This window comes from Grus americana, chromosome 1 (genome assembly GCF_028858705.1).
Source record: "Grus americana isolate bGruAme1 chromosome 1, bGruAme1.mat, whole genome shotgun sequence".
Taxonomy (NCBI): domain Eukaryota; kingdom Metazoa; phylum Chordata; class Aves; order Gruiformes; family Gruidae; genus Grus; species Grus americana.
This window is the reverse complement of record NC_072852.1, coordinates 143,764,120-143,787,074: the sequence shown is the minus strand read 5'-3', so window position 1 is coordinate 143,787,074 and position 22,955 is coordinate 143,764,120. Positions and strand designations below refer to the sequence as shown.

At 39.5% G+C, this 22,955-nt stretch overlaps 1 protein-coding gene across 2 annotated transcripts; it reads right to left on the bottom strand.

Moving 5' to 3' along the window:
- Positions 1–328: 328 nt before the first annotated feature.
- On the bottom strand, positions 329–22,955 carry CRLF2 (cytokine receptor like factor 2). Of its 2 annotated transcripts, XM_054813628.1 has the most exons (9): positions 22,882–22,955; positions 19,933–20,113; positions 11,691–11,802; positions 10,776–10,948; positions 9,050–9,189; positions 8,146–8,308; positions 6,032–6,146; positions 4,878–4,962; positions 329–3,656 (listed from the first exon to the last, which is right to left on the bottom strand). In XM_054813628.1, the coding sequence occupies exons 2-9, from the start codon at positions 20,006–20,008 to the stop codon at positions 3,384–3,386; spliced, it is 1,137 nt and encodes a 378-aa protein (XP_054669603.1). In that variant the 5' UTR covers positions 20,009–20,113; positions 22,882–22,955; the 3' UTR covers positions 329–3,383. The 2 variants fall into 2 exon arrangements, with proteins under 2 accessions (XP_054669603.1, XP_054669604.1); XM_054813629.1 differs by lacking the exons at positions 19,933–20,113; positions 22,882–22,955 and adding an exon at positions 16,476–16,555.

Here is a 22,955-nt window from a genome sequence, read left to right as displayed (position 1 = left end):
CCCCAACACCCACAAGCAATGAGTGTTGCTGATCTGATATGTGCCTTCTTGTACCATGTTTGATAAAGTCATCATCAATATTGCTGCTTAAATCATGTTCTTCATCATTCTGTAAACATTTTTCTAGAGTTCCCCAAGAATGGAAGTTGTTGGTTTGGGGTTTTTTTTGGAAAAAATGCTTCGTTATGAATTTCACTAATTCCCTATGTTTTAATTTCTTCATAAGGGGCTGTTTTTAAAATAAATATTTGAGATATATGGGTGGTTTATTTGGTTTATTTCTAGTCTGTTATATACAATGTGAATATAGTTGCATACGTACACAAATATAACCTTTATGTCTTTAAAATATAATACAAGATGTTATTGTTTGTAATAAAAACTCAAATTACTATAATGTTTCAGTTCAGGAACACTGCTTAAACAGCACACTTCAACATGACTGTCTTATTTTTTTTTTTCCAGAGTAAAATTTCAGGAAAATATACTAAAAGATTTTGAATTCAAACAGAAAAGTATTTGCTCAACAGAAAGTGGTTTAATTAAGGTAGCTAGCTAGCTAGCTCTGTAGACAACCATATGTATGTGTGAATCAAACATGCAGTAACTAAGCAATACGTTCTGGGCTTTACTTCCGACTTTGTTGTTTGAGTCATTACTGGAACAGCCTTTTATCTGTTGTAAGCTGGTGCAACGTCTTTGGTTCTCATGCTATAGTGCCAATTTATATCAGCTGAGAAGGGCTGAGCTGAGCTAGATTCTGCTCATCAAATTATATACAGCTTGCATTAGTTTAAAATCCATTGCTTGTCGTGCTATTGAAACTTTGCATGGTTACCTTTATAAAAAAATTTCCAGAAATGTGGGGTATACTAAAGGTCCCTCAGAACTTGCACATCTGCATTAGATAGGAAAAGGCAGAAAGGTTTTCAGGATTATGGGAAATTCTTTGCTAGCATGTTAATCTTGTTAGGGAACAATCAAATCTGAGGTCAAGCAAAACTTGGGGGATGTGCCTGAACTATCCTTCCAGTTATGTTTCCCAGTATTTGGCTAGAAAATTTCTGGATTTTTCCTTGCAGAACAAACTGGGTCACCTAGACACAGATTTTGAGACCTGATGACCCCTATTACTGTTTACTACTCCCAAGGAGATCTGGAGTTGATGTTTTTTAAGCACTGAATTAAAAATATTTTACTAATTTTCTGATATGTGCAATTTCCAAGTTACACTACAAATTAGTCAATGAAAGTATGCAATTGGCAAAGCTTAGTCAACTGATATAGTAATTTAATGACTGACTGATATCCAGGTAAATAACTGGAGCTAATTCAACCCATAGTCACAGTATATCTACAAGGCCTTACCCATATCATAGATGCATTTAGCACTTAAACTTTTTTACAAAATTTGCTTTCAAACAGTAAGTAACCTGAGTGATACAGGGAAACTCACAGAACAGTACAGATTTTTTTTTTCCCTGAGGTCTAATTGCATAGTATATTGCATTTTAAATTTAAAATCGAACATATTTTGGAAGATAGTATGCTTAGAAAACACTAGAACATAGTTTAAGAACAAGAGAGTGGCATATGTAATGTGAATACGAAGGTCTAATTTGGATCTACAGCTGCTAACTGCACTAAAAAGCAGTTAGAAATAAATGTGACTCAGTTAAATATAAATATTGTTCAAAATGAACCTCAGCTTTCTAGAAGAAGTTGCTTAGTCATACAAAGACTGTCAGATACTGAGGACTTGATCTCAGAGGAGGCCCATGAAGCCGCACTGTTCTAAAGGAAGCTGCCTACACAGCACTACTTGTAGGATATGAATGGACAACTTGGTGGATAAGGAATTGGCTGGATGGTCACACTTAAAGGGTTGCGGTCAATGGCTTGATGTCCAGGTGGAGATCAGTGATGAGTCGTGTTCCTCAGGGGTCAGTACTGGGACAGATGCTGTTTAACATCTTTGTTGGCGACATGGACAGTGGGATCGAGTGCACCCTCAGCAAGTTTGCTGATGACACCAAGCTGTGTGGTGCAGTCAACACCCTGGAGGGAAGGGATGCCATCCAGAGGGACCTTGACAGGCTGGAGAGGTGGGCCTGTGTGAACTGCATGAAGTTCAACAAGGCCAAGTGCAAGGTCCTGCACAAGGATCAGGGCAATCCCAAGCACAAATACAGCCTGGGTGCAGAATGGATTGAGAGCAGCCCTAAGGAGAAGAACTTGGGGGTACTGGTGGATGAACAATTGGACATGAGCCGGCAGTGTGCGCTTGCAGCCCAGAAAGCCAACCGTGTCCTGGGCTGCATCAACAGAGGTGTGACCAGCAGGTCGAGGGAGGTGATCCTGCCCCTCTACTCTGCTCTCATGAGACCCCACCTGGAGTACTGCATCCAGCTCTGGGGCCTCCAACATAAGAAGGACATGGAGCTGTTGGAGTGAGTCCACAAGAGGACCATGAAGGTAAACAGAGGACCGGAGCACCTCTCCTATAAAGACAGGGTGGATTTAGATTAGATGTTAGAAAGAAATTCTTCACTGTGAGGTCAGTGAGGCACTGGAACAGGTTGCCCAGAGAAGCTGTGGATGCCCCATCCCTGGAAGTGTTCAAGGCCAGGCTGGATGGGGCTTTGGGCAACCTGGTCAAGTGGAGGTTGTCCCTGCCCGTGGCAGGGGGGTTGGAAGTAGATGATCTTTAAGGTCCCTTCCATCCCAGGCCATTCTATGATTCTATGATAAAAAGTGACTCAATACTGTACATCCTCACTCTTCCGTTCTTAGACATTCTTTCTCTTTATGAAACCTTTGATGTGTGCCATGCAGCACAAAGTTTCACAATGGGAGAAGCATTGTGAAAGCATGCACTTCTAGTCTAAGGAGGACTTGCAAAGCAATATCCTATCCCTGTGAAAATGGGCACTATATGGTCTGGTCTTTGTGAGACAAAAACCGTTAGCAGAAAAATCCCTTTATTTTCTCTCTTCATTTGGGAAGAATAACAGAGTAGTTTTCACTACTCTGTATCCTCCATAAGCGCAAGGACTGTGTCTTGGCTCTGTGAACATGTATTATGGAGGAGCTCTTGTCGTCTCCTGTCCATAGCAGGAAAATGGTGCTCGGTTTAGTCTTAGAGAGAAACCCCAATTAGAACAACAAATTCTAACTCTATAAATTATTAGGCATTTATTTCAAACACTGAGCCTGCCCAAGTGGTCATAAGTCCTGGGAAAGAAAAGATCTGAAACCAGATAACACAGCCTAGTGTCTTTCTTGATGCGAGTCTACTCATGACAAACTTCTATTCAGCTACTCCCCTAAACCCATCAAGATCTTTTATGTAATTTCCTAACACCTTCTGCATTATGCAAATTTTATAACATCACATACATGTCATCATTCATTAAAATCTGGAAGCCAGCAAAAGAAGCTATAGTGTTGGATGTTGGCATCAGGCAGGCAATCTGAGCTGCTTTGGGGTCATTATTTTCAGCTGCTCTTGAGAAACTGAAGATTTTTTCTTGAGGCACCTGTTTGTCGCTATTCTTCTCATCTTCTTGCTGGCTTTCTGCCTCAATGATGCACTCTGGTTCTTCATATTCTAGCTTGGTTTGTACCATTACATGATCAGTTTTGTTTATCCATTCCTAGGAAAATGAAAATGTTGATCTTGGCAAGGACTGAGATATCAATCAAAAGAAACCTGGCTGTACAGACACTGATTTTCCTTTAGTAATGGCATCTTTCCAGGATAAGCCACAATGGAGAAGATGAGAAGGAGGCAATATACACAAGCAGGACATAAGATAGGAGGATGGAAAAAAGGCAGAATGGCATGAAAGCAGACAGGATTCTACAAATGCATACAAATTCCTGCTTATTATAGAGACGTCATTAAATACGTCTTCACATTTAACCAGGGCCCTTAGAAAACCTTGGATGTGTAAATTACCTGGTATTCCCTCCTTGATAGACTCATGCATTCTTTGATCCAAGCCCTGACTTAATCTGAATTGAGATTGAGTTTACATGGAGATTTATACAACATAGTATTTCTGTATTAAGGCTTCAGTATTAATTTGCATTTGTATCTTTCTTCTTCAGTTTCAGTTTAAAGCAATCCTATATATAGAAAATTTTCAGTTTGTCACTGAAACATTATTACTACTTTTTGAGCTGTAAGAAACCCCTCCTCATTGGGTTTGAAAAAGTAGATATTTGACCTGTGTCTACTCAGAGAAAACTTAGTAGAAATTAACTTAAAGACAGCTCAATTAATACAGAAAAATACATCACCTGTGTGATGTCATGGACTCAAGAAGCAGTAAGAAAACAAAAGCAAAAACCGTGATCTATTCATCTGACAACCATTTCATGTCTAAAGGTTTAGTGACTGTACACCTCTGTGCCTAAGAGAGGATGCTTCCTACTGTGACTGGTGCCTCCAGAGGCATGAGTGCCATCACTGGCTTAGTACTAAGTCTCACAGCACTTCACAAATGTAAAGGGCAAGATCAAGTTGAAGCATGCTCCCTAAGCTATCACGTGAAGGAATGGATGCAAACACCACAATAGCATCTCACTGGATATTGTGCCTTTGGACACCCTTAAATTCTTCTCCATCAATTTCTCTGTCTCTTTCTATAGCAAGTGTCTTTTTACAGTGCCAAAGTAGCACTACATGGATTGCATGAGCTCTGATATTTGCTCTGTGGATCCTCTTGGTGATGTTGCACGAGGGGAAGAGCTTTTCTTTTGGGTCAGAGGGCGCTCGTGCTAATGTCTGTGCAGAGCACGTATCAGTAGACATTTTCAAAGTATTCTCAACACTGTAGAGTTCACAGCCTTGTTAGGAAGAGAATGTTTACCTGGAAGTTTCCATTATGATCATTGAAGAGATCGGCAAATATGCATTTTGGAGCTGGTATAGCAGGCATGAATGACTTCTGAAGCCTACAAAGAGGAGAAAAATAGAAACCAATGTTTTGTTATAATGTAGTCATTCATAAAAATCTACTTCAGCACAGCTCTATAGCCACAAATATATTTTACATGACAATACTCTAGCTTGATTTCTTTTAAACGTGTTCTAAAGTCAAAAAGCAGTTATAAGAGTATGATAACACCAATAGGCTAAAAGTGGTTTTCCTGCTGGATTTTCAACTGAGCCTATCCTAGTAAAATCTGGACTCTATACAAACTTCCAGCTAGTCAGCAAGTGCCATTCTGCTTCATGCAGTCATCAGAGCTTTACAGTCCCCTAGACAGGGAAGATGGCGCAGCAACCAGCTGTACTGGCTGACTTAGTGAACACAGATGTAAACTTGAAACATAGATGTATAGGAGAAAACAACTCAACTTATGATCTAAAAAGTTTATCAGAATCCCATATACTTTCAGTTCATTTTCTGAAAGAATGCATTTTTGCTTTGGTTTGTTGTTGTGGTTTTTTTCCCCCATAAAAATAGCCAAAATCTGGGGCTTTTGCAGGGTTTTTGGTGGTTGTTGCTTGGTGGTTTGGTTTTGGGTTTGGTTTTTGTTTTTTTTTTTTTTTTAATTGTAGATTCTAAACATGAACTGAGTCATTCAACTGCAAATCCAAATATTGATATAGTCTTATTAAAGTTGAATGTACTCAAGCTTACTTTTCAGCCTACTGCAAACAGACATTGAGTCTGATGAAAGTTGCACAAAATAATGTCTGTTCAGAAGAAATAACCAAAATAATTGGCTTCTCAGGATTTAACTAGGTTTCTAAAAAGGAGAAGAAATTAAGTGGAAGAGACAGAATTTTATCCTGAAACACTGTCTTGTAGCAGAATTGTTCTGGTTTTGAAAATTAAAGGCTTTGGTGTTTATAAGGCCAGTAAGCATTTTCCCTCAAATATTAATTACGCTATTGACTTCTACATCTTCATTATGACTTCATTTATCAGATAAGAATTTTGAGTGCTGAGACTTGAATGATAGCTCTATTTTCATGACATGGTTATTTAGTAGTAACCAATAAAATTATATTTACCTCTGCCATTTACACAGAAGAATCAAGAGGGTAAGTATCATTAGAAGTACTGCCAGCAAACAACTTAAAACAATTACCATGTTGGACTGAGATTTTATATCATCATCACATGAATCTGGGAATAATCACAAAAAAAGTATGTGAAAAAATTATTTTTTCTTTAAGAGTAAACATGCCTAATCATGCTAGAACTTTAACTTTTGTTAAAAACAAACAAACAAACAAACACAAAAACCCCACAAAAAACAGAGAAGGTTTTAAGAACAAATAAGGGAAGTTCAATTGTTCAATTGAAACTGAAAAGAAGAGAAAAGCCATCCTTCCCCACACATTGCAACAAAAGAAAATTGTACTTTTATATATCTAATTTGACCTGGTACAGGACAAAGGAGCAGGTTTACAGGCAAAGAGTAGAGGTGTTACGAATGAATTAAGTATTTCTTCTCATCTTCATCACACTGCATTGACAGTGATACAGCAACTTTGTGCTAAGATCTATACTACATACACCTACTTACAATCACTAAAGCTGCAAGTGCAATTTTACATGTAGCCTAAATGTCTTATTTCCCAAGATAAAACAAACAAACAAAGAAACATGTCCCCCATCCCAGCAAACAAAAAGCTAGCAAACCACAAGTGCTGATAACCGGAAAGTAATTAGTGGCAGGATATCATCTAACACACAGGTATATATTTGTTCACTTTTTGGCATTCTCAGTGTTTTTCCTCCAGTTTTTGTAATGCCTCCTCAAAAGTCTACCTCCTACTACTGACTTTCTGCTCTCCACATAAGTACTATAAAAGCTAAACCGATTATTCATACAGGAGCAACTGTCCAGTCTGCTCCACCTGCCTGCTTTGTTCAGCTTGCCAGAAAGCCACAAGAAAAATTGTGATCCCTGACAGTCTATGAAATTTCTTGAGCAAAGCTTTGTTCATGGCTTCCTCTGGTGTTGGATTTGGAGTCAATAATAACTCATTAAAGGCCTGAAGTGAAGGGGCTGTGCCAATGTCACTTCTGATCCAGGGGCACCCAGAGCAACCGAACCATTAGTCTGTCTCCTCTGTGCTTTCTGTCCCAGTGGTTACCTGCTGGCAGCTTCTGATCAAATGGTCCAGGTAGGGATGCTATGTGCTCACCTCTCAGACATGCACAGGGAGATGTTGTCCTCTGTGTTTTCTTAAGGGCATTTGCCAGTCACACCTGAGGACATGCTTGCAGGCTCACAATTTGATGGTGGAGGAGGCTTCTCTGGAGGTCAGCACTGTGGCTACTATTGGTGCACAGGCTACACATACTTATGCTCCAGGATTTCATCCCAGCTTGGTGCATACAGATTTTCTTCAGGTGAGTTAATAGCCCATTGCATTTTAAAGAACTCAGATCTGGGTACACTGGACATCTGGGTGTCTCATAGCTCTGATGAAGCCTAGTGGGTGGCATTTTGTGCTTAGCTAATACCTATGTGCTGCGATGGTGTACAGTCTCTTCTTGACTACAGCAAATCTGATTTTGGTTTTGATAACGAATAGAGATACTGTTTCCATCAAAGGTGGTCAATCGCACTCAGTTAAATGTGCCTGTCTGGTGGAAAAGCAGTGCTGATACTAACTTTGCTTCCATTTAATCTCTTTTCCTCCATCCTCTCTGTTTTAATTAATCCAGCACATATGAACATCAGGCTGCTATGATCTCTAGTCCTGTAGTTCAACTGGATGTACTTTCAAAACAAACTGCCTTCAAAAATGGGGCATCAAGGATTTTCTTAGGGTTCAGGTTTGATGTCCACATATCCTATGTGGACACACACGCCCTCCTCCATGCAACACATCGCTGTCATTGGTGGACCCTAGACGCTATTGTCACACAAATAATATGAACAACCTTAATTTCCTTGATTATGGCATAAATGTATAGTGTTATGGGCTATCAGGTGCAAAGTGGACAGGAGTTAAACATGTGCAATTAGACATCCACATGAACTTTCTTTGATAACAGAAGATGGAGCACAACAGTGCAACATTAATTTGCTGTATGTCCCTAGCCTCTTTTGCAGTCACCCCTTCCCCATTTGTTCTTAGACAACATATGAATGTAGCGCAGATGTTACCTAATAATGTGCCATTCATCCAAAATGTTTCTGCTTCCCAATCACTGCTGTAATTAACTACGTTGCAGTGGGGTACTAGTCTCTTCAGTCTGACCCGGAAAGAATAGCATTTCCTTGGATCAAAGCCTTGCTCTCCAACACTGCAACACTTAGAAGTTCTGGACTGAGAAGGAAGGTGTATCATCGTTAATTCTGGTTTTCAAGACAGTGCTTCAGAATGCTACACTCAGTCATGGTCACATCTAGGACAAGGGATAGGCCAACCCATAACCTCAGAACTACATTTTAACTTCTCTGAGTTTTGAGGAATTCTGTTTCTTGACTGACTCTTTACTATTCACAGCCATTTCTCATTGTCTGATATTGAGTTGAAATTCATAACAATCATTACATAGTGCATTATGTTACAATTACATGTTTACAATATGCAAAGACACTTTGATCCACAAAATACTTCCAAGTTATATATGAGACTGGAAAGGTTTAAGTCAACAAAATAATATTTAGAAACACTTAACAGATAATTTTAAAATAAATAAAAATCCTGTGTCATCTCTTTTCTTTCATTCTATTTCATTGGTTTTTTTCTCCCTTTTTCTCTCTTCTTTTACCTTTACTCTTCTTTCTGCTTTTGTCTTCCAAAACTCCTGTATTCTGAATGTATGAATCTTTTCCTTAGATTGTCCACAGCTCTTTGGGTAGCAACTAGATATAACTCAAAGAGTAGATGCTTTCTGGCATGGCAGGGATCCAGGATCCTAAAAATCTAACTGTTTTCTGCTGCCAGCTATATTTGAAAATATAGGATGGGAGAACAATTTGGAAACAAGTCTATTTTACATTTTATGGAGATGCTACTTCCAACTCCTTCCAATGTTTATTAAAAATGTCATGTCCAACTCACTTGCCAGTCTTTGTCAAACTTGCTTTTGTATTGAAGCTCAAGTCTCAAGCACTTCACAGCTCTCTCTGGTTTATTACAGCTTACAGTTACAGTGTCCTCTTTCCAGAAGAAGGTTACATTTTCTGGTCGATTGGGCTTTACTAAGAAGAAGAGAAAGAAATTATGTTATAGTCTCTTAAAAATAGGTTAAAATTATTGTTATTCCTTGCTTGTTTCAATGATTCTCTGAATAGCAAGTGAAGAAGGTCAACTTTCTTCTTGGAGGACGCACTTTTGTAGCTTACTTCCCTATTAAACATCAAAATGGAGCTTGATACCATGACACCTCTCACCATTTGAGGTGCCACATTCAAAGGCAGATACTATCTCATGTCATGAACCTATTGCAAGTACTTAAGGAAGGAGTCCAGTCTCCTCATACTCCCTCCAATCAAGAGAAAGAAAGAGGCTTCCTCATTGTAAAAGGACCCACAAATTCAGTACCATAAAGCCTACAAGACACGCTTCCGCAGCTGCTGGAGGCTATGCGGGGTGTGGTAGAGCATCTGCAAAAAGCACTGGGTGCCTATCTGTGCACAACTGAATCTACCCCTCACCATTTGCAGATGGTCCGAAGAGCATGTAATGATTTGATCTGTGTAGCTGGTTAGTAGTCTTCAGTAGTGGCAAATAAAGGGAGGAGAAAAGTGCTACCTGCTTTCTCAATCCTTCTCATTGCCTTTTTGTATTATGAAAATTCTGCCTTCCCAATTTAAAGACTTAAATCTGATCCTTGATATTTGTGCTTTGTTATCTAACCCTTTTGAAATTCATTTAACTGTCAGTGGGTGTTTAATAGCCAAAATTTGAGGATCAGGCTGCGGCTTTCCATAATTTACTAGATATTGGTAAAATTATGAGATATAAAACTATTCTCAAAGCTAGATGCCTTCAAGAGTTTTTGTTTAATCCTTTTTGCTAAAACATTATTAATAAATGCTAATAATATGTATGGAATATATTTTTTCAGATAATTCTGTGTTGTATATTTTCTGCATTATTTTTATCAGAAAAAAATCCCTCCACTTAAAATGCTGCAACTATGTGCAATTCCAGAAGATTTTGATAAACTAATCTCACACTAGATGTGAAATACGTATTTGGGGGCAACAGGGACTTAATAAAAAGAGGAACATTGTCTCTCTACTAGTAGGAGGATGTCTCTTTTATGCTGTCAGACTGTACCAGAACCACTCAACTAATTTCTGTTGACACCTGATGATGGTTTTATGACAGTCTCTTTGATAAGTAATTTGCTGCCTCGCATCCCATAGAAGATGGCGAAAGAATGGAAGGATGAAAATAGGAGAAAGATCACGCAGCCAGCACTAAGACAAGAAACTATCAACTTTTATTCATTTTCATGATATGAATACTGAGCAGGCCTGCACTAGACTAAGCACACCCATATATTTTAGTATTTTCATTCTAATTTTGAAACCGTCTTTTGGGACAAATCTGACTGTCCCATGTAATCCCACTTAGCTGCAGCTGCAAACAGGCCTCTGTAACTACTGATGACAGCAAGGGATGAAAATCAACATGAAATAACTATAGTTTGGTATTGACACACACACTAATAAGTTTTTATACACCAGTATAACTGATTTCTTCTCAAACTAAGGACAACTAGAGAATCAGTGAAGACACTGGGACTGCCAAAGTAGTAGTGATTTTGCACACTTACTATAAAAGTCAGATTTTAGTCTTTTAGAAAAAAATTCTTCACTTCCATTGTTGTTCCTGATAGAGATGGCAAGGGTGGGTCCTTCTGTCTTAAAAAGACATCCAGAATTATAATCTTGATCCAATAAATAGGTGGGACATGGCTTCCAAACTTTGTGCTTGCCTTCATCAAATCTATAAATGAAATAATATTGGTGAATGGAACACTCTTACCAGTTAACACAAGATAATTTATTTTTGTTACTGTTTTTTGTTTGTTTGTTTGTTTTTGTTTGTTCATTTGTTTTTCCAAATACTGCTACCAAGGGATGTCTGTGTATGGAATTTCTTGAAGCAGCATATTTCATAATGGTGTCAGGGAATTCATTACTGAAACCTCATTGACTGGGTTTTTGATGCAGTCTGAAATTATCAAGTTTCTTTCATTTTGTTGTTTTCTAATACAAGAGTGACTTGCTCAAACAGATGTTTTCATGAACCTCTTTCCAAGACTGTACTGCTAAAAGTTCTTTCACATATACCACCCAGAAAGAAAAGGGAAGATTAAGCACTATTACTGTCTTTAACCAAAACATTAAATCTCTTTTAGTTATTAATGTCAATTAATAAGGATAATATACACACATATGTGGAAAAACCACTTTTAATACTGTAATTAGCATTAGCATTTAGCACAACAACAGAAGAGGGACAAATTTTTCATATAATGTCTGTTGTGGCTGACTATTCAGCAGGCTTATTGATGTGTACATTTCTGTAGCATGTTGTGAATATAAACAGGTTTCATGCTGGACAATTAACAAATGTTAAAAGCATTTTCAGGCACAGTTCACAGAAGACTCAAATGGACTTAGATACTTCAGCCTCACAAAGTAAATCCTTTAAGAAGGGAAGAACAGGCATGGTCAATACTCACGTATAAGAAAATGACACATTCTCACTGGGAAATAGTTCTCTCGCTGCCCATGTGATCTGCATCTTCTCATTATTGAAATTGATTATTGTAGTGCTGATGGCATCTTTCCAACCTGCCCAGGACATTGACAGAGAGTATGATTTCAGCAGTGAGTATGAAAAGCATCTCTTGACATTGGTAAGCAGTCCATATTTCAAGGATGTGTATGCAATAGCCTCAGATGATCATAAAATAAGGAGACATAAGAACATCTAAATGCAAGGAAATAGAGTAAAATAACCTAGAGAGGTTGAAATTAGAATTTCAAAATAGCAAAATGAAATCATGCACAGCAACACCATGGTCCCTTGGCCAAAAGGTATAGACTGGTTCACTTGTATGCAATGCATAGGGCCTATACCTTGAGGCCAACTTTCCCCCATAATACTTGCTAAGGTTTTCCTGCTAAGGAAAACTGGGAACTAATGCTCCATGGAGCCTGTGTGTAAACTGTCACATGTTTACCATAAGAAACATGGGACTAACACCATGGGTCAAGACCCATAGGAACCCAGAGCAGGTCAGCACAAGCAGATGTACTGCATATTTGATCTATGTGGCTCTGGCCAATTCCACCTTACAGACAAGCAAGATCACTTAATGTCCTCTGACTGCACACAGTTATTATTTCCTCTTCTGACCTGCTCCTTGCTATAACTCTTGCTAGGGACACAGGTATTTGAATTCTGTGTCCATCAGGATTCCACAATCAGACACTGAAGATAAATTTGACATTGAAAAATGGAGAAATTAAGAAGGCAGAAGGATTAGAAATGCATTCTATATCAAGGACAAGGATCAATTAATTCTTCAAGGGGAAATCACGCTTGACCAAACTGATAGCCTTCTACGATGGCATGACTGGGTGGGTAGATGAGGGAAGAGCAGTGGATGTTGTCTACTTTGACTTCAGTAAGGCTTTTGGCACTGTCTCCTATAACTTCCTCATAGGTAAGCTTAACAAGTATGGGTTAGATGAGTGGACAGTGAGGTGGGTTGAGAACTGGCTGAATGGCAGAGCCCAGAGGGTTGTGATAAGCAGTGCACAGTCTAGTTGGAGGCCTGGAGCTAGTGGTGTGCCTCAGGGGTCAGTTGTTGGTCCAGTCTTGTTCAACATATTCACCAATGACATGGATGATGGGACAGAGTGTACCCTCAGCAAGTTTACTGATGATCACAAAAGTGGTAGGAGTGGCTGACACAGCAGAAGGCTGCGCTGCCATTCAGCGAGACCTGGACAGGCTAGAGAGCTGGGCAGAGAGGAACCAAATGAAATTCAATAAGGGCAAGTGTAGGGTCCTGCACGTAGAGAGGAATAACCCTGTGCCCCAGTACAGGTTAGGGGTTGACCTGCTGGGTCACTGCAGAGAAGGAGTCCTGGTGGACAACAAGCTCTCCATGAGCCAGCAATGTGCCCTTGTGGCCAAGAAGGCCAATGGTATCCTGGGGTGCATTAAGCAGAGTGTGGCCGGCAGGTCGAGGGAGGTTCTCCTCCCCCTCTACTCTGCCCTGGGGAGGCCACATCTGGAATATTGTGTCCAGTTCTGGGCTCCCCAGTTCAGGAAGGACAGGGAACTGGAAAGAGCCCAGCAGAGGGCTACAAGGATGATGAGGGGACTGGAGCATCTCTCGTATGAGGAAGGGCTGAGAGAGCTGGGTCTGTTTAGCCTGGAGAAGAGAAGACTGAGACAGGATCCTATTAATGCTTATAAATATCTAAAGGGTGGATGTCAAGAGGAAGGGGCCGGGCTCTTTTCAGTGGTGCCCAGTGACAGGACAAGGAGCAATGGGCACAAACTGGAACACAGGAAATTCCATCTGAACATGAGGAAAAACTTCTTCACTGTGAGGGTGACCGAGCCCTGGCACAGGCTGCCCAGAGAGGCTGTGGAGTCTCCTTCTCTGGAGAGATTCAAACCCCGCCTGGACGTGATCCTGTGCAACCTGCTCTAGGTGATCCTGCTTCAGCAGGGGGGTTGGACTAGATGGTCTCCAGAGGTCCCTTCCAACCTCTATGGTTCTGTGGTTCTGTGAATTATTTATTTTGAATTCTATAAGATGTGAAATTATATTTACTTGAATGAACAGAGGAAGAAAATGTATCTTGAATATCAGCAAGAAACTACTTGAGGGTAAAATTTGCAGACTTCTGTCTCCAGACATGAAGTGTCTACCACTGAAAACCTTTGCTGGATTACTCCTGCCTAGTAGAAAAATAGAGGATTTTAGCTTTGATTGCTGTCTACATTTTATGCCACTCTGGGCTTTTGAAGGGCTTTAAAGTGGGAAAATTTTAAAACATTTCTTACGGCTTTTTATCACATACAGTGATCCTGAATGTTCGTGGGAATCAGGCCTAACTAGCCTCATGGTTGCTATCTTTTGCTCAGCAATCAACACTAAGAATGTGAGAAAGACATGTGGGTTCAGGTAACCGTTTTGTCTATTTTCATAGCTATATCTCTGTGTCTAGACATTTCATGACTTCTGTAATTAGAGTTAGTCAAAACATTTTTGCATAGATGTAATTGTGCTGCAACACGTTGTTTTGTCAAAATCATTCAAAAGACAGTTATGACAGAAATCCAAGAGACACTGGGTAGATGTAGCTGCAGATCCCTGCTACATGATTGATGGAGCTCTGGTAAAAAAGATTCTGCTCTTACTCAAAAGAAAGACTTGAAACTAACTCCTCCATCTCCTAACTAATGCCTGCAGGCTTGTTCTGTATTGTTTTCTCAAACTGAAAATCTCCTGTGTTTTTCTGAAGAATAGAGAAGTGAGTACTATTACTTGCTGAAGCAAAAACAGAATTTTAAAACCTCAAAAGCTATCAGAAAATGAAATTTATCCAGCCAGTTCTACCTCCGTTACAAGAGACTAACTAGACCTTGTTTCCTAACTCCTCAAGCCCTTTGTAAGTCCCCTCAGCAGGTCTAAGAGATGATCTTGTCTGTAACTGAAGTCACTAAGAAATATGATGCCAAAGTGCCTAACAGTGGATTCTTGGTCTGCAATTGCACTAACGCATTTTAATTTCTATGGACTAAATTCTAGCATGGTTGTGCCGTGCCGTATCTAGTGCTATGCTTAGTGCAACTGAAATCCATATGACTGCTTGGACCTAGATTTTCTATAAAAATAGCTAAATGTATATTTAATGCACATTTGAGTGTATAATTACATGTTCTCCATCTTTAAATAAAATTAACATTATAAAAAATATAATATAAATGTTAGTGAATGGAGAACACTGTACTGTCCTGAGATCATTTTTATGAGTATAGAATGAATCCTTTCAATTCTCTTTAGAAGCAAAAAAATATGTGCTTTCTACTTTATGATAATCAGTCCGATTGCTGATATTTTTGCTTGGAGAAAGAACTGCTAATGCCCATGTTTCAATTATGAAAATAAAACCAGGAAGAGTACTTGCTTTCTTAATCACATATTTTCAAGGATAATTCATTTCAAAATTAATTTAAGATGCTGTTTCTATGTGCACAATAGTTTGACACAATGACAGATGGCAAAATGCTGTTTGTAGGGCATGCTTCTGAATCATTTTTTAAGTCAAACATGCACAAAATTCTTCAGTTTGATCTCAGAAGGTGGCTTAAAATCTCTGCAGAAAGCTGTGCACATAAGTCTTCCTGTACTTGACAAAAAGATTTCAAATAGGCTATGTGCTAGGCAGAGAGGCATGCAGTCTAGGCAGTAGGATATAACATAGAGTGGGCATCTGAGACTTCCATCCTGGGCATAGCCAACTAATCCAAGCTGTGCCAGGACCCTTACCAGACAAAGGTTGCCAGCTCAAAACCCTCACTTGGACTTAGGCACCTGGGCAGCCCCGCTGGAAAACACAGCGGTGATTTTTCCATGATTTGGAGGGTGGGCTCAACACCCATCGTTTATTGCATTGCTCTCCAGCTGTGAGGTTGCAGCAGTTGGCCTAGGATGTGAAAGATCTGCTTGCATTGATTTCTAGTGTTAAGCAAATGGTGTGGGTTGGGTTTATACATGAAACTGGTCTCAGGTTGCTCAGTACTGTAGAGGTGCTAGTAACTGAAGTCTGAAGGGAATTGTAAAGCAAAGAGGTAACTTTACTGGTGAAAAGTAGGTGCTTGCAGATGTCAAATGATCAGTAAAAGTTTTGGGGGATCTTGTAGTATTTGTCATGAAAAATGGCTCTAATTGCTCTGAGGTCTTCAGTCAATTTGGTCACAAGGGCTGTACAGGTACAAAAAAAAAAAAAAAAAAAAAAAGGAAGAAGAGGAAAAAGGGAGTTTATAACCTAAATAGGCAACATCATTAAATGAAGAAAAGAAAGGAGAGGAAAATCTTCTTTTAAATACCTCCAAGAGAAAAATACTGCAATGCTATGAGTTTTATCCCTCCAAGTTCAGAGTGATAAAATAATATTGTATTGCTTAGCCTTTCTGAATGAAATTTTTTCTTACTGGAAGGTATAAATAACCTTTTAAAAAATTATGTTTGAAGCAAAATTGGTGGAATTAACAGATGCCACTGGTTTATTAATTGTGAGAGTGCACACAATTTGCGCATACAAAATTTTTGTATATACCTGAGAAAAACTATGGTGCAAATATTTAGATTGAATTTGCCTCTCAAATAGATTATGTGTGCTTGGAAAGGTCCTTGAACCTGTGACTATGTATACTACAACCCTGACACTGCCAGCAGAGAAATAAAAGTAAAGATTTTGGTAAAGTGGTAACCCACCTTTCCCTCTCTGTATAGACCAACTCTTGAAATCCTTTTTCAAGGTGTCACATTTTCCCTCCATTCCAATGCAAAAAGGACACCAGCATCAAAATCCTGAATTGCATAAAGTTCCTTTAATGGGGTCTTCCATCTCATCAAACTCGCAGTGCGTTATTTGAGGTGTGGTTGGCTCTAGAGACGGATAATGAAGAAACCAGAGGGACAACATGGGATTCCACACACTAAGGAGTGGCCATCAGATAAAACCTGAGGGTCTAATCTGACTGGCCTGTTGGAAGGCAACAGAAGTCACTGATTAATTCTGAACCTTGGACAACACTCATTATTCTCTATTTTTCAGTTATATTATGATAGCTCTATACTACTTATTAGAGGGTGCAATTCAGAGATGCATGTGTTTCGCAATACGTATTTTTTTTGGATGACAGAGAAGAATATCGGATTGGCTCCAGTCCTGCAGAGATTTTTCGATGGACTTTGCACAATATGAGTAGTCCACTTGACTTCAGCAGGATTACTCAGAATGCATCAACTTAACAACGCATATATATCTTTGTAGGATCAGAACCTTTTTCCGCAAACCCCCTACATATTATGAATTGAAGCTCTGAGATTTTAACATTTAAATATAAAATCCATCAACGGCAGTTATTTATGTACTAAAATGGAAAGTAATATGTTATTAAATACTTCAACAATAAATAAAGCCATTTAATAGAAATGGAACAGAAATTATAATAAACTATCTGGTGATATATACATATTCTTTCCTGTGCTCTAGTTTTTAAGAACTTCATAAGAAATCAGTCTTAACATAATTAACTAGCTATGTAGGATGGAAAAGGCTTTACCAATATTTTATTACTAAAGACTGTGTTTCTAGAGCTCTAATCAGCGTAATTTTCTACTGTGCTTTCTAATTTCATGAGTTTTGTAGCCTTTTTGAATGTGGTATGTGTTGTGTTTTGTGTAAATATTCAGTAAACCTTTGCACGCATCTTTTCAAACTGCAACATATATATGTTGCATAATTCACATGTCAACATGAAAAGATGCATAGCCTAAGTGAGGTTTTTAAAATTTGCATTAAATTGTCATAATATCGTCTGAGAATGTACAGATTATCTGAAATATGGTATTTCCTTCTGATGATCTTTCCTTTGCCTTTAACTGAAAGGTGTTTAGTTTTTTGTTTGTTTGTTTGTTTGTTTTGAAGTACCTATGCACCTATATTTCTGGAGGTAGAATCATTCATATCTTTTGTTAATGGAAAGGGATAGAGAGAAAGAGAATAGAGGGCGACCATTTGTCTCCCTTTATTTATGATGGAATTTTTATGAATCCACCCATAACACCATGGATCGTTCTCAGCTAATGTGCCAGCTCTTCCACAGTAGGTGTAATTATTTAAAGCATTCTTCTATTCATGATCCTAGAGGTACACAATTGACAAAGTAGCACACTTATCATCATTCTTTGTATTCTGATAATGGGTAGATGGAAAGGTCAAAAATATTATGAATAGCCAGTCCCTGGACTAAAGAGGGGTGGCAGCGACTTTCTGTCTGAGAATGGCCTGCTGGTCTAGCTAGGTGTGCAGTATGTTGCAGTGCTGTAGGACACATGCCAGTGCCCTGGATCATGAGCTTCAGAGAATTATCCAAGCTTACATCTTTGGTAAAACCATATGGAGACTGGTAGGACTCCACACAAGACTTTTTAACCTCACAGGCACTGCTGAACACCTAGCTCTTCTCAGGACAGAGAAGCATGGAAAATACCACTGTAGTGTGTGGAGAAAGTACTTTTACAGGGGGAAAAAAAAAGAAATTTCCTTGAGCAATGAATTATGCTGGCACAGCCATGAGCAAGAATATGAGCAAGTACATTCCACCTCCAAGCCACTTTTCAAAGTTTATTACTGAGAAAAAATAATATTGAAGGGGAACATTGTAAAAGGCTGAACGTCATGGAACAGATCAAAAAGAGTAAAAGGAGAGGCAGAATGTAAATCTGCAAAGATAACAGAATGGAACATGCATGTACTGGAACAGTTGCAACCTCACTGAAACATAACAAAGAAGAAAAACCACTTTTGATTTCCTTACACTGATGAAACCTGATAAGTAACCACATGTTGAACTTCCACATATTGCAGCACACTGTACAGAAACTACTGGAGAGTAAGACCCAGATCTGAGCCTACAGATTTTAGTTACCCTTAATACTACAGATCTATGAGAACAGTTTCATTTCATTAATAGGGACACATGTAGGCGAAAGTGGAGCTCCTGCTGCACAAGAATGCAGAATTGAATGCACAGGACAGAGACCGAATAGAAAACCTCTTTTCAAGAAAAGGAACAAGACAGTAAGAGAGAGTTTTTTATAGACATTTTGAGGCAAGGCATAATCCTTATAGCATAATTCTTATAACCTATCAAACTGAGTGGGTTCTTTTTCAGAAGATCGTCAACCGTTGGTAGCCTTCACAACACTTTGCATCAAATAAGCATCATTTGTATTTTCAACTTTTGTTCCACAAAGTCATGCCATCAGTACAGTGTGGCTATAGGTGGTTGCCATCTCAGGACACGGAAGAGTCATGTCCCTTCACAGGAGAGCCAGCGACTCACAGAAGAAATTAACACTGGAGAATCAGGTAGTGCTGCATTGCCGAGAATGGTACTTACTGTACGTACAGCAGAACAGAGAGCTGATTTATAGGTTGACAAGATGAGAGCATAACTTTAAAGTATTTCTTTCTCCTTATAAAATGAATGACAAGGAACTTGTGATAAATTAGCAAGAATGAAGATTAGATTTTCAATCTATGTACTGGGCTTTACGTTTGATTTCTGTAAAAATCCATTTGTCTTTGACAAGCTAAAAGTAATGGCATTGCAGACAAACACAAGAAGTAGAGATGTTCTTATATTTAGGTAGCCAACTAACCAGTCTTTAATGTCTTTATTAATGTTGCTGTTTAATAATATTTTTACCTTGTCACTTTCTCAGGTGCAAGATATTGCTGGATATTTTCCCATTGTGTTGATTCTTCCAGAATGCTAAGTGCTGAAGTCTTACCTAGAATCTGTTTTATTCATCTCTGTTCAATGTGAAGACTAGTCTTTTTTGGATCCAGTCTACTCTGTTATAACCTATGCCTTAGTAAATAGACCTGCTTAAAGAACTGACACAAGTTTAGAGAGTTCTGCCTTGATTTTTAGTTAGAAAATTTCATAGAAATCTCTTATTATCATAATTTTTTAATTTTTATTTTATTTTTTTTAATAATCCACTTTCATCTCTGCTGGATATCAACTTCTGTTTGGTTGATTCTTTTCACCAGAAAAAGTACTGAATATTGTAGCACATGAAGTAAAGTATGCACAGAGATATTGCTAACTAATATATCAATTTCTTAAACAAATATCTGTGGATTTGAACTTACCAGGAGATTGTGACTGAGAAGCCACCAGGTTGCCCAGTGTGAAGATCACTGAACATGCTTGAAAGACGAGTCTCATGGTTAGAACGACACAACAGCCAGTGAAGAGATGAGTAATCGTAATCTCTGGACTTTACCATTTGATCACTTTATACCAGAGGCTGGAGGGAACAGGAGGAAATGACTAAAGGAAATAAAAGATTGACATGTCTCTAGCTATAAACAAATCAGAAGTGCGGGACTTCGGAATGCACACCTTCTTCATTCTATGTTAAAAAAAGTACAATCAATTTCTCAGCATAGGAGTATCTCTCTTGTCAGCACTTTGATTTATCTTTTCACAGCTGTAAAATCAGAGGTGACCATAGCCCTGATCCAAATGAGGACCAGATAGCTGTGCATAGCTGTGACCACATCTTATCATGGATGACGACACTGACCTCAAAGTGCCCAGTGACTTGAGGGCAGGAGAGGGACAAGCAGCTTGCCTTTCCACTTACAAATCAGGAGCTGTTCATGCTATTAGATTTTTATACTGCCACCCCACATGCCTGGCGCACCTCAGCTGGCTTGATCCACTTCTGTCCCCAAATCAGGGGCAGAAGTTGTGGGCTTTTTTGTGACAGAGAGACCTGAGTTGCTAGGGAAAGGGAGGCTATTACACAAGAGGTAGCACTAGGATGATTTTACTGCTGTGTTACTTGGACACATACATGCTGCTATAGCTTCCAAATATATCCTTATACCTAACATCATATATACAAACTATACCTATACCCTATATATCCATATACCTAAAATTACACATAGAAAGTGAGAAACAGAACAGTGTTTTGCCTGAAACATATTTTAGAAATACTAGAACTTAAAACCTTATAGTAATGACAATTATCCTATCTAGAGAGACCTACTTTCCGTAGGTCTGCAGTAAACTGTGCTTAGACTATGTCCACATAGTAGTGCAGCAAGCAGGAGCGGTGAAGCAGTGGGGTGAAGCAGTTGGTGCTGAGGACTCAGGAGCCACACTGTGTGCATGGGGACAGCCAGGAGTCTTCCCTAGACCAGCACCAGTTCAGCCCCATGGGCTGAATGCCTGTTAGCAGTCAGAGTCTGCTAGATGACCTCCTGGAGTGCATCTTCTGGGCTAGGCTCAGCCAAGAGAAACCCAGTGCTCTACCGTGTGAACAAAAAGCATGGGGACGATTGGGAGATTCACTTCACAAGGACAGTCCTAATCTGAACTGACAAGTCAGTGTGGCCCCAACCTGCTGCCTGTGTCCAGCAAGAGCTCAGGAAGACAGCCCTGAGCGACAAAGTGATCTCTTCTCTGGGCTTTCACGTCCTGGTAAAGGTTTACAGTTTACTTTTCTATGGACATGTGAAACAGGCAAACACATCAACTCACTTCAAATCCAGTCTCTCCCTTCATTAAGCATCACACAAAATAAGCTGCTCCATGAAATCAACAGGTAAAAATACAAATGGTAGAGCTCAGTTCCTACGTCTGTTTCCTAGCTGCTCTCGAGCTTTTTTCTGTGCTTGCATCAGAAAAAGTACAGGAACCTTCTTCTCATGCAAGGGCATGCTTGGGCAGACAAATAACTCAATCATGCTACGTGCAAAGTGGCCTGGGCACACACAGCATACTGTCTTCTGGAGAATTTGTCCCCTAGACAACTTTTTGCCTTCAGTTTCTCAAGCAGGGAGAGTGGAAGTTTGTCTGCCACATATGGTACTGGGAGCTGGATTGTGGCTGGGAATACACCCAGAAGTGCTGCTATGATTTCTGTTCAGGCTTATTTTCACTCCTCTTAGAGCCTTACCTAACATGTTTGCTGTCCTTTTTAACCCAACAGTACTGTTTGTCGGATGAGACCCTTATCAGATTTGTCACATCACCAAAGTCTCCAGCCAGATGATGTGGTACTGGTTTTGATCTAGCTATTCACTTTTCTTGGGTTGGCTACTTTCACTGGCTTATCCATTGCATGTCCCAGGAAGTCCTATTCAAATCGCAGTGACTCTTGGAAACCCCAGCATGACTGTCTGACACACATACAGTACCCTGTTAACTGTCTAGCCCCCGCTTTGATCGAGTTCCTCCAGGGAGGCATTAATTCCTGGAACTAAAATAACAAGCAACACAGAACTGAAATACTAAACTAGGTCGTACGTGATAGTTAATGGAAAGCTGAAATCACTCATGGTTTCCACAGTCAGCATTGCAGAAGTCAGTGAGATAAACAAATGAAGGCAGAGATCCAAAATTCTCTGGTTCCCCAGGACACGGCAACTCCCACATGTCCCCATTTGAGATAAAAGTTCATTTTGCTTCCAGAACATGCATCTCATCTTTCCTTCTAGAACATGTGTCCTGAGTGTGAATTTGAGCTGAATTTGTCCCTTTCTGCTTTTTATGCAGGTAAAACGCACTGCAGACCTCCTAAGACAGTTCATTCTTTGGGGGAACAGGGTGTGGGGAGACAACATCATACAAAGAAAAGGTATCTAAAATACCTTCTGGCTTATAATTATTCTGATTTTGAGACTCTACCTCTAAAACGAGGTCTGATTCTCTGGTGACAAGAGCTCATTTTCACTGACCATTTCCTCCAACCAGGTATTTTGGTGCCTCAAGTAATTGTCCCTCCCACCAGTCTCTACCTCCGTTTAAGATACTGAGGGCCTCTTGAAGTCAAACAAAGTTACTCGTTTTACTACTTTTAAAATGAAACCTAGGGTTGAGGTCCTGGGGAATAAAAAAACAACAATGACTGGGTCAAACAAACTGCTTGCATAAAGCTGATGCACTGTTGAGCTATTTTTGCTGCTGCTGAGAGAAACATCAGATTTGGCACTTGAGCGACACAGGGCCTGGGCACCCCCCACCTCCCTCCCATGCAGTCAGACACCTGCCTCACATTCTGCTCTCTGGAAGCCATCTCTGATTACCTGGTTTGACTTTTTTCAAATATGGATGATCCCAGTCCACAAACTGAAAAGCCGCCTGTGAGCCATGGGATCTG